The 18,484-nt window shown below is 45.4% G+C and overlaps 1 protein-coding gene across 9 annotated transcripts in view; it reads right to left on the reverse strand.

The window, feature by feature from the left end:
* Positions 1–18,484, reverse strand: part of MGAT5 (alpha-1,6-mannosylglycoprotein 6-beta-N-acetylglucosaminyltransferase) — a 368,150-nt gene that overhangs the window by 14,313 nt on the left and 335,353 nt on the right. For all 9 annotated transcript variants that reach the window (XM_082397885.1, XM_082397881.1, XM_082397884.1 and 6 more), the window contains one exon: positions 10,724–10,798. In XM_082397885.1, coding sequence (XP_082254011.1) covers positions 10,724–10,798 — 75 coding nt within the window. The remainder of the gene's footprint in view (positions 1–10,723; positions 10,799–18,484) is intronic.

Below are 18,484 nucleotides of genomic sequence, written 5' to 3' on the forward strand. Positions count from 1 at the left end.
GGCGTGACCACAGGCAGGCCACTCCCTGGGCAGGAAGACGTCCTCTGACTCCTCAGATTCATGATGATCTTGAGCATAAGCCACGGACTTGCTAAGGCGCGGGCAGCGAAATAACTTGGGTCTAGACACCGTTACTAAGGGTGACAGCATGACTGCAGACCCGGGGCACCCTGAGTGGGAACCCTGAGTGTTCACTGGCGGCCACTGCTCTCTAACCTGGCAGCACATGGAAACGTACTGGCTGGCCTTTGGTACTCTGTCCATCAAATTGGTAGGAAAACACACAACGATCAACATAGTTATTGCTGATCAAAGCTGAGCGGGTGCGCGGATATTTGGAAAAGGTTAAGTGTTTTTTTCTTGTTTGTTTTTTTTGTTAGTTTTCCTGGCTGGCTACTGCAAGCAACTTTGCCTATAACCCCTTAGGAGAAATCTGAAAACCTCTACAGCCTTTAAGTATTATAACAAAGAGAGTCAAGATCCAGTGGACACAAAGGCTACTGTGTGACTGTGTGTGGGAAGTCTAGATCATTGCACAGCCATGATGGCTGAAGGCTCCAGCTCTGGCTTTTATAGCCTGGTGAGAACACTGCAGAATGTCTCTCCTTACATGACATCTACAGGCAGTTAGCACCGAGGGTAGCATCTCTACACCTGTTGAGTTTGGCAGACTCTTACGAAACTTGGCTTCTTATTTATCGTGAGCCTTGTGTGGTCATGTGAAGTAGTCCGAGGGGTAAAACCAGAAGGAGTAGGAAGATTCTGCCACGTTAGAATAGGAGGTGATGCGGCCAAGGAAGGCACTTCAAGTCTGAGACCCAGATGTGAGGCTTGGCCTCACCAGGGCGGGGCTCTGGGTATACTGCTCGGTCCGGTCCTGCCTCCGTGGCTTGTCTGTAGAGAGCGATGCTCACAGACTGTGGGTGACGGAGCTGAGCTGAAGGCTGCAGACAGCAGGGGCTCCCCTAACGCTCATCGCCCTCCTCTTGTCCCTCTGCAGAGGCGCTGCCTGCGCCCTGCATCGGGGTTTGGAGGCGCTGCCGCACTGGCATCTGTAGAAGCAGGGGCAGCCCTGGGTAGATGGAGCCCTCCGCCTCATCCTGAGCAGGGCAGGATGGCTCTGCGAGGTCTGCAGGAGGGCAAGTGCCTCAAAGCTACGCTGCGGGGCAGATCTGCCCCACCTGCTCATTTCAATAAACTGTTGCAGGCGCCCTCTCTGAGGTTCCCTTCATCAGGTGAGCTCAGCTCAATTACACATGAACTCTTAGGCCCCGGTCACTCTTGCTCGTGGCTCACCGGGGGCTGGTCTGGCATCCTCTCAGTGCTCTGTTTCAGGGGCCAGTAGGATCAGAAGTAGTGAAAATATGTTGGTGAGAATGTATACTGGTGCAGCCATTATGAAAAACAGTATGGAGGTTATTCAAAAAACTAGAGTTGCCATACGATCCAGCAATCCCATTCCTGGGCATATATCTGGAGAAAACTCTAATTCAAAAACATATATGCACCCCAATGTTCACAGCGGCACTATTTACAATAGCCAAGACATGGAAGCAAGTGTCCATCGACAGATGAATGGATAAAGAAATTGTGGTTGGTAGATAGATAGGTAGATATGGATACAGATATAGGAATACTACTCAGCCACGAAAAAGAATGAAATAATGCCATTTGCAACAATATGGATGGACCTAGAGGTTCTCATACTAAGTGAAGTAAGTCAGACAAAGACAAAAACCATATGATACCATTTATGTGTGTAATCTAAAATATGACACAGATGAACTTATCTATGAAACAGAAACAGACTCACAGACATAGACTGGTGGTTGCCAAGGGGGAGGTGGGCAGAAGAAGGATGGATTGGGAGCTTGGGATTAGCAGATGCAGACTATTATATGTATGTATAACTGAATCACTTTGCTGTACACCAGAAACTAACACAACAATGTAAATCAACGAAACTTCAATAAAATAAATTAAAAAAAAAAAAAGAAATGGTGAAAAGAGCAGCAGGCCCTTCTTAAGGCTTGGTGAACCATCTGGAAAGCCTGAAGGTGATAAAATTGAACAGATGGAGGCCTGAAGGTGTCCTTAGTCGGTATGACACCAGGTAAGGCAGGAGGGAGTGGGGATCTGAGTCATGATTCTGACCCCCAGCTAGGAGACTTTATAGACGCCCCTCAAGCTCTCTCTGTCCACTTTCACATCTAAAATGGAGAAACTATCACTTGTCCTTATGTAACTCATGTGAGATAAAAAAAAAAAAGAGGCGACTCTTAAGAAGGCACCTATAGATGTTAAAGACAATATTCCAAGGTAGACCATTATTTGCTGCCAGGGTCCAGAGGGAAAAGTTGAGTTGCCTGGATTATATATGACAATCGCCCACAAGGGCCATCCCTTTGCCCAGTTGCTTGAAGGGCACAACTGACACAGCAGCCCATCATAAGCCTCTTCTCACCCCCAGGTGCCAGCCCCGCTGGGTGCTCGCGGAAAGCTGGAGGTCCTCTGTTTCACTCAACCTCAGCACCGGCTGTCAGGGCAATGCCGACATGCCTTGTCTCCTTGTTTGCTCGCTCACTCATTCATTTGTCCATTCAATAAAATACTTGCTAAGACGCAGAAAAGCATAAGGGTTTGGAGCTCGAACTGCTATGGTTTGAATCTCAGCCTCTCCATCTAGCAGCTGAGTGCTCCTGGCTAGCTCCAGAATTGTTCTTTGCCTCAGTTTCCTCAACTGTGAAAGGAAGAATACATCAACTGCCACCTCATAGAGCTGTCGAGGGGATTAAATTAATTATAATGTGTAAAGTGCTCAGAAAAATGCCTGATAACTATAACACCATGGGTTGGCCCTTCTAGGCCTTGGGGGTGACTTGGTGAAAAAAAAAAAAAAAAAAAAAAGGAACCAAAAACAAAACACCTGCCTTTATAGAGCTTATTTTCAGTGAGGGAGACAGAGAAACAACGTAAATCAATTATATGTAACATATTAAAGGTGATAATTGCTCTAAATAAGAATGAAGTGAGGAAAAGGAATCGGGACTGTTAGGGAAGAGGGTATTCAGATAAGTCATCACTGAGAAGGTGACATTCGAGAAAAGACCCGAGGAAGTAAAGGCGTGAGCCATGCAAGTATGTGGGAAGGACATAATAGGCAGAGGCAAACCAAGATCGGAGGCTCTGACGACGAAGCTTCTAGCAGGCTCCAGGAGGAGCAGGGAGTTGCAAGCAGCTTGAGCAGTGTGTGCATGCTGGGGCCGGACATGGGAGGAGATGGGGTCTGGGAGGTCCCGGGGGTCAGAGTACCCAGAGCTTTGGGAGCCCATGCAAAGCCTTGGCGCTTTTCCTTGGAGTGAGATAGAAGCTACTGGAGAGTTCTGGGCAGAGGAGTGACTGAGCTGAGAACGGAGGGCAGGAGAAGAAGCAGAAGCAGAGAGACGGGAAGCCACGCCACAGTGGGGAGAGAGGCAACGGCCTCAGGCCAGACCCACATCTTTGTCCAATGAACCTCCATGAAATGCTCATGTCATAGGGTGGCTTTGAAGGTTTTCTCATGCATCCATTCAAAACTTGACAAATGATCATTAAAGCCTATGCTGGGTGCTGGAAATACGAACGTGGATGAGACAGAGTCTCCGGGTTCAAAGACTCCATCTAGCAAGAGAGGCTGGCATTTAAAAAATTACAGAACAGTACAAAACAGATGTCCAAACAGGATGTAAAGGCTACTGAGAGGAGAGAGAGAATTAACTCTGGGGAAGGGAAGGAAGGTAGGGGTAGCAATCAGAGAAGGCTTCCAGGAAATAGGGACTTCTGGGCTGGGTTTTGTAGGCTAAATACGAGTTAGTGGCTTATCATAAACATGGTGCTTTGCAGATAACTGGTGCTCAATAAAGAACTGTTTCACTGCACTGAATGGTTCTGGCATCGTGGGGCTTTGATAGTAGAAGTAGAAAAGAATAATATTCTAACCCAGAAGCTTTATACAACCCGAAGAGACATAAATAGTAATTTCCAATCTGGTTAACAAGCCCACTTACAACACAGAACATCTGCATTCCTCTCTAACAATTATTTCAACCAGTCACCAAATTTCCCTAAATTTGCTTGACTATGAAATTTTCCTAGAGTAACTATAAGAAGAAAGGTTTATTAATCAACAAATTTATGAGAAAAAGTAATGTTCGGAACCAATGAACACAATGTACTGTGAAAAAGAAGTAAGGATGCTGCCTTTATAACAAAGGCTAAGTAGCAGCATGGAGAAAACGTTATTTATCAAATACCAAAAGAGCTGGAGAAGACTGGGTAGGGGGAAGAGGCAGGCTGCTGCCTAGGAGAGAAGCACCAGGTGGGCGGGCTGGCTTGTCCCTCCCTCTCGGTGGTACGTGATGGGATCTTTTCCACAAACCCCCCACCCCCAGAGTGGAGGTCTGCCCAAACCTTTGAGTTACTACGTCCATGACATATCAGGTGCAAGTAGATTTCTGCAGAAACGCACATTGTCTGGAACCAAGAAGACAGGCTCAGATACAGGTCTGGGGGCAGGATCTAAAGGAAGTAAGGTCAGGAATTTGCAAAAAAAAAAAAAAGAAAAGAAAAGAAAAGGGGGTGGTGGTGTAGGTTCAAGGCCATGACATTGGGGTTTGGGCCAAGTTCAGCTAGCTATCTTATAGCTGGGAAATCCAGGGCCAAGCACAGAAAAAGTGTTCAATACATTGTGACTGACTGGATTAAACACGTTTCAGTTGCCTGCTGGTCCCCGCCATTCTCAGCCTGTGCTGGCCTCAAAAGGAGTGAACTCTGTCCACGGGTGGCCCCTGGGGCTGATTCCCAGCAGTGGGCGGGAATTTACATTTCCACAAGGGCAACAGAGAGGGTGGCTGTGAAGCTGAGTTGTGGTGACTAATCTCTACAATGATCTTTACACTGCAGATCAACGAGCCAACCAGCTCACTCTGGAAAGAGTTAGACATAAACCTCCCACATTTCAAATTCTTCTACGACTGGGAGTCTATCGGGAGAAACAAAAACAAACGTCCACACGCATGCGAATGTTCAAGATAACACTCCACTTTTCACGACAGCTAAAAGGAGGAAATGACCCAACTGGAGAATGGATCAACAAACTGTGGTCTATCCATACAATGGAATACTATTCAGCAGTGAAAAAAGAATGAAGTACCGACACATGCTACAACGTGCATGAACCTCACAAACATTAAGCTGAGAAATCTCCAGGAAGGGAAAATCTACAGAGACAGAACACAGATCAGTGTTTTCCTGGGGCTGGGGGAGCAAGCCAAGACTGACTGCATATAGGCACAAAAGAGCTTTTCAGGGTGATGGAAATGTTATAAAACTAGATTGTGGTGGTAATTGCTCAAGTCTATCAATTTACTAAAAAAAAAAATCATTGAATTGTACCCTTACGTGGAGTGAATTTTAGGGTCTGTAAATTACACCTCAATGAAGCTGTTTAAAAAACTACACCTCAACTGGTTTCTGGGCTCCTGCAGCAGCAAGTAGTTAAGGCTTTCAGAGGACCTACTCTGTGCCAAGCACTGTTCTTTGTCTTAAACATGTATTCATCTACTGATTCCTCCACCAGCCCTATGGGGTAGGTAGTATTATCCCCATTGCACAGAAGAGGAAACAGCACAGAGAGATTAGAAACTTGACGGAGGTCACCGAGACAGTGGGGCGGAGCCAGGATGTGAAACTGGCTGTCAAACTGCAGGGCCCAGCAATGAAATCATTACCTACCCAGCCCCTCTGGGTTCAGCAATGGCTGGGCAAACAGCAACCACTGAGTTTTCAAAAGAGGAAACATTCCTAAGTGACTGCCAACTTTCTCCCTGTTTCTATGCCTTTTCCTCTTCCCCTGCAAGCTGGCACCTCCACCATCCCCCCTACCCTGCCAACCAGCTTCACTGCCAGGCTTGAACATGCCCCACGGAGTTCAGGATGGGCCCCAATGAGCTGGATTTCCCAGGCGCTGAAGCTGATTCCACTGCGGCTCTTGGAGCTAACTCTTTTCTCCCCTCCGTGTCTCCAGAGTGCTTTTCACATAAATGACACAGCTCCTTGCAAGATAATATGAGCACAGTCATCTTGTAGAGTATTTGCAGGGTCGTTACAGAAAGTAGAAAGTAGGGCTGAAGAGCACGTGCACGGTTTTCAGAAAGCAATCTCAACATCGCCAAGAACTTGCTCTACCCTCTAGCCTGAGGCAAAGACCTGAGTCTTTCCCAAGAAATGCACAAGGAGAACCGTGACAGGCCTGGACACACTCAGGTTAGGGAAGAATAGTGCTCTTGATCTTAGATTACAAGGATTTTTCTTCTTGGCACACACTCCCGCTGCTGGAGAGAGTGCCTCTTTTGGAGAGCTGATATAAAACAGCGTGCAAGGCTTCCCTGGTGGCGCAGTGGTTAAGAATCCACCTGCCAACGCAGGGGACACAGATTCGAGCCCTGGTCCGGGAAGATCCCACTTGCCTCAGAGTAACTAAGCCTGTGCGCCACAACTACTGAGCCTGTGCTCTAGAGCCCGCGAGCCACAACTACTGAGCCAGGTGCCACAACTACTGAAGCCTGTGCGCCTAGAGCCCGTGCTCCACAACAAGAGAAGCCACTGCAATGAGAAGTCCACACACCACAACGAAGAGTAGCCCCCTCTTGCCGCAACTAGAGAAAGCCCGTGCACAGCAACAAAGACCCAGTGCAGCCATAAATAAATAAATAAATAAATTTATTAAAAAAAAAAAAGAATGTGCAATCCAAATCAACATTTTTAGCACAGTAAAGGGAGAGGGGGCATTAAGGGAAGATGCAAGTGGTTTTCCTAAAGCCAGGATTTGTTCCCATTGGTGCTGCCTGGGCTGGTAGGGTAGGTCAACCTGCTGTCAACCACTCTGTACAGAGTATATGTTGAAACCTGGGGCTTTCTCAACTGCTGTCAATTGGCTTCCTCTGGCTCCTGTTGCCTGGGGTGAGCTTGATGGACAACCTTGAAAGGGTTCTGGGATAAAAGTTTCCTTATTCCCCTAGCAGATCGCATGGAGGACTCTGAAGGCAGAGATCAGCCTAATTAGGGCTGTGGTGCTCCTACAGTTTAAGAGATGAGAAGCGTATGCTCCCACCACCCCTTCGGAGCTTGAGGCTTTCCTGTTCATACCAGGAACACCGCTCTCTCCCCTCATTGCTCTTTGAAGATATTCTTTTGGCTGCAAAAATAATGAACACCCCAAGCTCTAAAACACTAGAGCCTGGGGCTAATCGTTAGAGGCAGAAGACCCAATCTGTGAACCAGTGGGGTCTTGGCTTCCTAATTTCCCTCTGCTTTGGGGGAACATTATGGCTCTGACAAAACCCTCCCCAGAGGCCTGGGATAAACTCAAAATAGGCCCCTCTATTGCTCATTTAGCAGCACTGAGAGAATGTTGAGTAAGAAATGCCCCAAACATAAGATTCCTAGAATGACTTTTCTAAAACACCAATCTGAGAGCATCACTGCCCTATTGCTGGGTTAAAACCTTTCTTTAGCCTCTTGTCCCAGAAACAAATTCTGAATTCTTCAGCTGAGCCACAGCACCTTTTCATGATGTGTCTCCTCCTCCAACCTCTTCTCTCACATCGTCTCTCTCTTCAGTCACAGCCAAACTTCCAATAATTCACCACCATTTCTCTTTTTCACCCCCAGGCCTTTGCATCGCGACCTGTCTGTACCACGACTTTGCCTTTAGGACTCAGTTCCCGCAAACTGCTTCCGGACAGACGCTCGCTCCCCTCCCCCATCCCCACCCTGCATCTGAGTTACGTGATCCCAAAGCACCTGGGTAGTCACTATGACAGGTGTAACCAACGGCAGCGGCATCGCCTGTGAACTTGACCTTGAAGCTACCCGAGGATATAGGGCCTCATCCCTTGACACCTCTTCTTGCCCAACTCCCAGCGCTGTCTACAGCCCCCTCCAGCTGACAAATATTTTCAGAGCGGATGAATGAATAAACAACAGCAGGCAAAAAAGAAATCCCTGGATTTCTGTGAACCGCAGAGCTCTGCAGGAAAAAATCTCTACCAAGGAGGTAATGTGAAAGGGCAGTTTTACGAGCATGTTTTCCAGAAGACAATTTTACTAGCATGCTCTCCATAAAGGGCAAGATGAGCCTCCGGGTTCTTGGCACATAGGGGAAAAAAAGCACACACTCTCACTCCCCTTCTCATTCATTTATTCATGTCTTCGGCTTTTGTGCACCTACTCTGTGCCAGGCAGAGGGCTAGGCACTTGGATGTCAAGGGGAACAAGCTGGGTGTGGCCCCGAATCACGGAGCTTTTGACAAGGTCTATTTAGGGAACGGGATCTTCCTGTTTGAAAGGAAACCTAGTAATAGATTCACAGAGAACAGGCCACATGAGAACTTCTAAGGACTGGATGGGATTCAAGAATCTTAGGGAAGAAAGAAAGACAGTCTTCAAATAAATGTGATAGAGTCTTTTCAAGTATCATATGATATCGCTTATATGTGGAATCTAAAAAAATGATACAAATAAACTTATTTACAAAACAGAAACAGATTCACAGACATAGGAAACAAACTTACGGTTACTAAAGGGGAACGGTCCGGGAAGGGATAAATTAGGAGTTTGGGATTAATACACACACACTACTATATATAAAATAGATAATCAACAAGGACCTACTGTATAGCACAGGGAACTCTACTCAATATTCTATAATAACCTACATGGGAAAAGGATCTGAAAAAGAATGGACATATGTACATGTAAAACGAAATCATTCTGCTGTACACCTGATTGATTTAGGTTGTACACAACATTCTAAATCAACTATACTCTAATATAAAATTTAAGAAGTCTTTTTACACCTGGTGGTGAGCAACCATTTTCCCTGAGAGGAAGTGGAGACAGGAAAGGCGGAAGTGGGTTCCGTAAGCAGCTGCAGGGATCCTAGTAGGATCCTGGCCTCCTCGGAGGGCAGTTAAAGCTAACTACACAGTGATGTGTTAAATCTCACTGTCAGAGGCCACAGCTGCCCTGTCTGCACCTTCAGGAAGGGCCAGCAGCTCCTTGAGATCAAAGAAGATGGGAAGTATAGCTCTGGGATAAGTGCCATCACCCGGGGCCACAGCAACGCTGGTGGCGCAGGCCTGGGCTCAGACCAAACCAGCGTCAAACCCTGATTCCATGACTAAGCCCTGCGACTAAGACTCTCTGTTCCCGTTATCCAGAGAACGGGGTGATGACTGTCACCTCCCAGGATTACTGTGAGGGTAAATGAGATGATGCATTGGGACGTGTTGGCATAAAGTCTGTACGTAAAGGGCTGCTCAAGTTAGGATGATGATACTGTCACTCTTAAGTTGGGTGTCATGTGAAGAGTGACTGAGATAGTGATTCAAATGCTCAGCTCTTGTGGTAAAGTCTAATACGGTAGCATATATTATGTTATATAATAATACACAAGAATATAATAATGTATAATATAGTAACATCACTAGTGTGCCTTTACTGAGCAGTACGTGTTAGCCCTGTTCTAAGCACTTCATATGTACTAGCTCATTTAATCCTCACATCAGCCCCATGAGGTTCTATTATTATCCTCAGTTTGCAGGGGAGGAAACTAACACATCCAAGTCATACAACCAGAAAGTCTTGGCGGAGGGGCTGGAACCCAGGCGGCTGGTTGCACTGCACCCCCTTCTTGCCACTAACAAAAATTCAGAACATCAGACCCGGCACCCTGAAGCCTCTGCCTCTGGCTCGGCCCGTGCAGCGGCTGCACTCAGGGCTGTCTGCGGCTCACCACGGTCTGTGGCCTCAAATCTTTCCTTTGAAACCTGCCTTGGTCTACAGTCTGCACCTGCTTCCACTTTCAACATGCCATTTCTACTTTCAGCCTTCAGAGTCCTCACCCCCTATTGTGTCAAGATCTCATGACTGCCCCGAGACGCTCTGCTTTGTCTTTTAAGAGGAGCCCCTTATTTCTGGCATCTGGTCAGGGAGTTCATACTCCCCTACCCAGGGGGATGCTCAGTCTGCCTATTTCTGGCTCTGTGTTGCTTTTGAAGCCTACGGAATGAAAATGTTTTAAAATGACAGCAATGACACTTTTGACCTTTACTTCTACGAGCACAAGACATAGTTTCCCAACTCTGTTCGGCGGGGTGGGACCCTTGGAACCCTCCTCTGCTTTGGAAGTGAACTTCTGCTTTTATCTGTTTCATATACTTGGATTTCACGTGAAGTTTCATTTGAAAACGGGTCCTATTTTTAAAAACGTTTGAAAACCACTGAAGAGTCCGAACATATTTGGAATTACCAAACAGATATGGAACCATCTCTCTGTTCCCTCCCCACCCAAGTCTTTGTAAGGTCCCTAGAACCCAGGCAGGGCACAGGTCTGACGGTGAAGGATGTTTTCATCTCAACCATCCAGTCTCTCCCTTAAGTTTCCATCTGACCTTCCACCATCATAAAGAACATTTTTACCCTAAGGACAGACTGACTCCCTGGGGTGACCTTGACAGTTCATAATTTAGAATTTCAAGAAGCCATTCTGTAGCTTGTAGAGTCCTCCAAATGAGGAAAATAAGCACAGAAACATGGTAAACTCTTAACCGTTCATGAGAGTCCTCTGGCGTAGCAGGAGGTAGGACACAGCAAGGACAGACGGACTTCTGAAGAGCCTTACTTGTTTTTCGATGAAAGCGTTGATTCTCTGTAGCATCCCCTCGCATGTGAATTCATATGGCATGTACGGCTCAATCTGCAGAAACAGAACATGGTATCATGAAAGAGGAAGACACAGGACACGCAACACTTACCCAGTCCTCCACTGAGTCACTCACACTCAGGTGCCAACACCTGCAGGGATCCTTGGGAGGGGCTAAGACTATGAACTTGGAAGTCAGCACACCTGGCTTCACAACCTCATTATGCTCCTTATCAGCTGTGGGACCCTGAGCAAATTACCTACCATCTCTGAGCCCCAGATCCTTCATGTGTAAAATGGTGATAAGAAAAACCCATTTCTTGGAACGTGTGGTAAAGATTACAGGGGGAAAAAGAGGGCTTAGTTCGGTGTCTAACATACAGTAGGCACTCAACAAAAGGTTAGAAGGTAAGCTCCATGGGGCAGGGTCCATGGCTGCTGGGTCACCTGCATCCCGGTGCTGAGTGGGGCGGCACACGTTGGAACCAGCAAACATCTGGTGAATGAATGCATGCTCCCTGACCTTAGAAAGGCACATGATGAGTGGTTTCAGGACCCATGACAGTGACAAAAGCGTTGTTTTGCATTAGTAGGTGAGCACGTTCCCAAAGAACTCATGGTGCAAAAACAGAGTGATGAAGTGTCCCAGAGAGTTCAGCTAGAGGGTCCCAGGAAGCTAGAAGGTCAAAGCCAACTTCTGCTCATGCTGGGCTTTTAAGGTCAGCTATGACTCCAGCAAGCCAAGACTGAGGAGGGCCAAGATGCAGAAGATGTTCCAGTGGGGAGCATTAGTGGGAGATTAGACATGAAAGAAGGACAGCAGGAGGACAGAACTAGGATCATGGAAGCTGGTGAGACAGGCTAGGAAGAGGTTCACTGGATTTCCACAAAAGACTTGTGATTTCTACTCTAAGGAGCCTAGGCTTTACTTGAGGGTAGCAAGCAACATAGAAGGTGCTTCCCTGGGGTAGGGGAGGCAATCTGATCAATACTGTGACACCTGATGGAAGGGGAAGAAATGCGGGTTGGAGCTCTGCAGTGCCTGTGCCGACACTATGAGGCCTGCGTCTTCAGGAGCAGCCGGCTGGCATTATTAATCTGAAATGGAAATTTCACTTGGGAGAAAATGGCCAGCAATCCAGTTTGTTACAGCTCCAGAAAGCCCAGTAGCACTTATCAGCACATTCACCACCTCCCTCTTAAGTCTACACTCAGCCTATCTCAAATCTACAGGGTGGAGACCTGGACAAAACATCTGTGAGTTGAGGCCTGCTGAAAATGGGACAATTGACAGAGAAGACACCCTTCTGGGGGCAGCCAAGTAGCTGTCCTCAAGGCAGCTTCTCCCGTTTTCTGTGTGTGTTGATCCACACATTACATTTGAAATCTTCTTCAACCATGATTAGTAATTTCATAACATGTCTTCGAATGCACAGTTAGATGACACATCACACAGGCTGTACCTCAGCCATCCCTGCCCACATCCATCCAGAGAGAGCCAAAAGAGGCTGAGCCATAAGTACTGTAATATCAGGGTAGGACTATTCTGCATGAGCTGAGGTCCTTTTGTTCCTAGATAGTTTATCTCAGAAGAGCTCAAAATGCTTTAACTGACTTACGTCTTCCAAGCTTGCGTCTTCTCATCTCAAGCTTTTGCACTTGCTGTGCCTTCTCTAACCCAAACACAGTCCTTTACACCAAATGTAGACTTTTTCTTTTAAAGAATATTTATTTAATCACCTTGTGAGTGATTCCAGAAGCTTTCTCTAACTGTCTAGAGATATGTCTCTTCCCATGTTTGTGGGAAAAGATATGAAGGAATAAGAACAACAACAAAAAATGTACAATAGAGGACTTCCATATTGGGCTCATTTATAAGGGGATAAGTAGGATTTCTAGAGTGAGGTAAATAAACATCGGTGGGCCATCTGTCACATGACCGACAGATCCAGTTATATGGTGGGAAGCATACTGAATACTCAAGGGTCATTCCTACAACATATTCTAAAGGGTATCCATTAGAAATGAAAGTGCATTAATTCAAAGGGCTTATGCAATAAACACAGAAAAATGGCTCTTCCTGTGTCCTCCTACCAACCAAACCCAGTTTAACCAAAGGGGATGTGACTCATTAACTGCTTTGTGGCCAGTTCACTGTTTTAAAAGATAAGGAGCCAATTTTCCTATAAAGGAAAAGCAAAAAAAAAAAAAAAAAAAAGAAATTGTATTCTTAAGCCACCTCTGCCCGTGAGTTCCACTAGCCACCCTGCTGTGTACAGAAGCAGGGCCCTCTGTGTGGGAAAGCTCCCCAGAGCCCCGGCTTTAGGAATACTGGGCACTGGCTAGCCTCTGATGTCGGATCTGCTGCACAGATTGTGTGTGTGTGTGTGTGTGTGTGTGTGTGTGTGTGTGTGTGTGTGTGTGTGTGTGTGTGTGTGTGTGTGTGTGTGTGTGTGTGGCGCGCGCGCGCGCATGACAGTTTTCTGCAGAACAGTCCTTCAGGAACAAGTCAAGGTCTTTTGGGGGATGAATGAAAGGGAATGTTGAAACCACACCAGTCACTGAGAATCCCAAGTGGGGTCAGTTACGGAGAAGCAGGGGGGAATGTGCTTGGCCATCTTGCTGGTGGACAAAGGACTGTTACTCATATGGCCATAGGAAGGACGCCTGTAGGTATGCAGTCCCTGCTGACCTTGGAAACCTTCCCTATCCCCCATCTTTTCCTCCGTTTTCTCCTCTTCACCTCCCTTCCTGTGGGATCTCCTGTGTCTAGTATTGCTCAGCGTTCTAACTCAGAGTACGACTTCTACAGGGAACTGCTCTCTGATATCAGTTAACCTCTGCACGGTCCCACCTGACAGGTGGCTTGGCATCATTCAATGACAGATGGTCTTAGAAGGTACCAGAAGTCCAGGGGTTGAGTCTTATCTCCTCTATCTACTAAGCACAGAACTTTAAGTCAGACATTTCCTGGAATTTCTCTTGATGATTTCAAATGTAAAATAGGTCATGTCATTCCCCTGCTCAAAGCTACCCATCATACTCAGAATAAAATCCAGAATCCCTATTGTGGCCTATTTAGAGGCCCTACACACTCTGGCTCCTGCAGACCCTTTTATGGTCTCCATTATTTCTGATGGGGTGTTGGTGGTCTTTCATACTGTTACTCCCCTGAATGTAATAAAATTTTCTCTGGCTGCTTTCAAGATTATTTTCCTTATCTTTTGTTTTTGGCAGTTCAGCTATGATGTATCTTAAGTGTGTTTTTCTCAATATTTATCCTGCTTGGCCTTCACTGAGCTCCGAGGATCTGTAGGTTGATGTTATTCATTAATTTTAGAAAATTCTTAGCCATTATCTTTTCACAAATATTTCTTCTGGCCAGTCTCTCCTCTGAGATTCTAATTACACATAAATTAGGCTGCTTGATATTGTTCCAGAGATCTCATATGCTCTTTTTTATCTTGTTCTTTTTTCTCTAATTTCAATCATTTCTATTGATAAGTCCTTAAAGTTCACTGATTATTTTCCTCTGCTGTGTATAGTCTGCTGATAAGCCCACTGAAAGAGTTAATTTCTGATACTGTACTTCTCAGGTCTAGCATTTTTTCATTTGGCTTTTAAAAAAAGTTCCCATCTCTCTGCTGAAATCCCCCATCTATTCACATATGTTGTCCACCTTTTTCATCAAAGCTTTTTTTAAAAAAAATTAATTAATTAATTTGGCTGCATGGGGTCTTAGTTGTGGCAGGCAGGTTCCTAAGTTGCGGCTCACGGGCTCCTTAGTTGCAGCACGTGGGCTCCTTAGTTGCAGCATGCAGGCTCCTTAATTGCGGCACGCAGGTTCCTTAGTTGCGGCATGCACGTGGGATCTAGTTTCCTGACCAGGGATCGAACCCAGGTCCCCTGCATTGGGAGCACGGAGTCTTAGCCACTGGACCACCAGGGAAGTCCCCAACAAACCTTTTAATACATTTATCTCAGCATTTAAAATTTGCTGTATGGTAATTCCTACATCTGAGCCATCTCTGAGTTTGGTTTTATTGATGGTGTCCTCTCTTAATGATGGGTCACGTTTTCTTGCTTTTTTGAGTGTCATGTAATTTAAAATCTTGTAATTAAATATGAGAAAGCTTGGCACCAAATTTCTGACCCATTTATAACAAGCATAAGGATTATAATGATAATAGTCTTTGTATTAATCTCATTCCTTACTTTCTCTCTCACTCTCGTCTTTCCCTTTACTTCATTTAATGCTGTTTTTCTTAATAAACTAGTCAAAAATACTAGTTTCAATCCAGGTTCTACTACTTAGGAGTTGTGTGAGTTTATGTAAATTACTTAATTTCTTTAAACCTTAATTTTCTTATCTGCAGAAGGATTAAATGAGATAAGGCTCATAAAGATGTACAGAAAGAGATTCTGGAGGTATAAAAAGAGCTTCTCCCTACATATGACCTATTATTATAATTACTTCTTTTTCCCCCCTTAAGTGGCCTTAAATGGTTTTAGGGAAAGGGATGGTCAGGGTTTTAAAAAGGGGGGCGGCAGATGTTCCATGAAGTGAACAGAGCCTCATGTAGGAGTGGACAGAACTCAGCACCCACTTAGTGCTTTATGTGTCAGGCATTCCCACGAGATTTTTGTTTGACAAAAGGGATCTATTATCTAAAAACTTTTGGACTCTATGATCCAAGATTTTCTGCCTGTACATTAGCTTTCAAATTACTCCTCTTCAAAAGCATGCACACTTAACTAAGTGACTAAGTGTTGTGGGTTGAACTCTGTCCCCCCCCCCCCCCCCCCCCCCCCCCGCCAAAAGATATGTTGAAGTCCTAACCCCCAGTACATATGAATGGGACCCTATTTGGAAATAAGGTCTTTGCAGATGGAATCAAGATAAGAAGAGGTCATAGTGATTTAGGGTGGGCCCTAATCCAACATGACTGATGTCTCTATGAGAAGTGGAGAAAACAGAAAGACACACACACGGAGAACACCATATGACAGCAGAGATGAAAGTGTTGCAGCTGCAACCCAAGGAATACCTGGGGCCACCAGAAGGTGGAAGAGGCGAGGAAGGACCCTCCATGAGAGGCGGCAGAGGGAGCGTGGCCCTGTCGACATCTTAATTTCAGATGCCGACATCTTAATTTTAAATGCAGCCTCCAGAACTGTGAGAGAATAAATTTCTGTTGTTTCAACCACCACTTTGCAGTTCTTTGTTATGGCAGCTTTAGAAGCTAATACCCTAGGGGACTCTGAGACTGAAGAAAGAAGAGCCTTCCATCTCTGCAAGAAGGATCCTCTGGTGGGAAACTGCAGACGTGCAGCAGGTACTTGAGGTGGCCAGCAGTACCACACTCACTCGGCACTTCATCTCTTGGCTTGGCCACCAGAGGTCTGGGGGACTTCTGCCCTAAACTTGAGACTGGGATGAGATTGTGCACGCCGCTGATGGGAAGCTCTGAGCAGCTACCTCAAAGCTCAATAACGAGACCTGCTCTAAAGGGATACGGATAACACACTGGCGTACTCTTGTTCCCCAGGAGATGTGCTCAGCAAGCTGAAACTGGCAGTTGGGAGGGCCTCACTTTATTCCCCAAAGGGGAAAGACGGCCCTTTATATGGGCCAACTGGCAACTCCTCCTGGGATACACGCCTTTCTAGCCTCTTCCCCTTGACTCTCACTGTTCCTCTAACTCGTGTCTTTCTGGGCTCACTTCTCAGTTTAACTTTGCTGATTGCTACTCATGCTCTGAGACTTAACTCAATGCTGCATTCTCCAGATGTCCTTATAAGGAGCAGAGAAGACAGAAATAGAAGACAAACTTACGGTTACCAGAGGGGAAAGGAGCGGGGAGGGATAAATTAAGACTTTGGGATGAGCAGATACAAACTACCGTGTATAAAGCAGATAAACAACAAGGACCTACTGTATAGCACAGGGAACTATATTCAATATCCTGTAATTAAACCATAATGGAAAAGAAAATGAAAAAGAGTATATATATTCATATATATACATACACATATGTATACATATCTGAATCATTTTTGTTGTACACCAGAAACTAACACAACATTGTAAATCAACTAGAGAAGACAGACACTCCTCCATCTCTGGCATGTTGGTCTTGGCACTGAACATACACTGCCTTAGTGTGCTGATTTGCATACATCTATTCATCGCTCCCTCCATGCCTCCCATCATCCGTTAGGTACATCGCTATGCTGGGTCCTGAGAACACAGCAGTGAGACAGATATAGTTCCTGCCCATGTTGCTTACAGTCTAGTGGAAATCCAGACTATCACTAACAAAAGTAAGAATGTTATAGTATTACATTAGCCAAGACATGGAAATAACAGTCCATCGACAGATGAATCGACAGTCCATCGACACACACACACACACACACACTGGAATATTACTCAGCCATAAAAAATGAAATAATACCATTTGCAGCTACATGGATGGACCTAGAGATTATCATACTAAGTGAAGCAAGTCAAAGACATATATGATATCACTTATTTGTGGAATCTAAAATACGACACAAATGAACTTATCTACGAAACAGAAACAGACTCACAGATATAGAGGACAGATTTGTGGTTGCCAAGGGGGTGAGGGGGCAGGAGAGGGTTGGATTGGGAGTTTGGGATTAGCAGATGCAAGCTATTATCTATAGGATGGATAAACAACAAGGTCCTACTGTATAGTACAGGGAACTATATTCAATATCCTGTAATAAACCATAATGGAAAAAGAATATGTAAAAGAATGTATATACATGTATAACGGAATCACTTTGCTGTACACTGGAAACTAACACAACACTGTAAATCAACAATACTTCAGTAAAAAAGAATATTACATTATTATATATGTAATACTGACTTAATACTCCTGACTAGACATTTATTATGAGATCGACACTGCACTTAAGCACTTTGTATTCATTATCTCATTGGATCCTCTCAAGTACCTGTAAAGTAGGTGAAATTAGCCTACATCAGGGATGAGGAAACTGAGCCTCAGAGGTTAAGTAACTGCCCGAGGGGACACTGCTGGACCTCAACCCAAGCTGTCTGATTCTAGCCTGTCCTCACAACCACACCTATACTGCTTCTCTTAAAAAATTATAACAGAGTAATCGCTGCTCTGATAGGAGGAAGACAGAGGGCAGGGTTTACTGGTAGAATCCAAGGCAGCCCCGGGGTTGGGAGAGACGATAACTTGACCCATCCCTACAGGGTGGTAAGTTTCCTACAGGCAGGGAGTCAGCCTCGTTTATGCTTATGGAAGTGAGCGTCCCTGACAGTGGTTCAGAGGGCGCTCTGCATACAGTAGGTACTTAATACATGTCTGCTGAATTGTTCTGGAGAGTCCAGAGATGTTAGTTACTTATACAAAATTTTATAAGATATTTAGGTAGAAAAGCCAAATAAACAGATGCTATAAAAAACATTTCCCAGTATTTCCTTAAGTAGTCCTTTTCCTTCTCACTTTTTTTTTTTTTTGCAGGGGAGCGGGTCTATCTTTTCTGATCTTTGGGAGAGCTACATAATGAGGTCACTGACACAAGTAGAATTCAAGTTTCTACTGCTGTGTCTGGGACCCAGGAGCCATGTCGAAAGGGTCTGCAGAATCCATGCACACATCTGGACACCAGCTCTAATTCCATTTCACAGAACCTCCACAAAAATCCCCAGGCCAGTCCTACAGCTGGGCCATT

The sequence above is a fragment of the Balaenoptera borealis genome (genome assembly GCF_965194805.1).
Source record: "Balaenoptera borealis genome assembly, chromosome: 6".
NCBI classification, from domain to species: domain Eukaryota; kingdom Metazoa; phylum Chordata; class Mammalia; order Artiodactyla; family Balaenopteridae; genus Balaenoptera; species Balaenoptera borealis.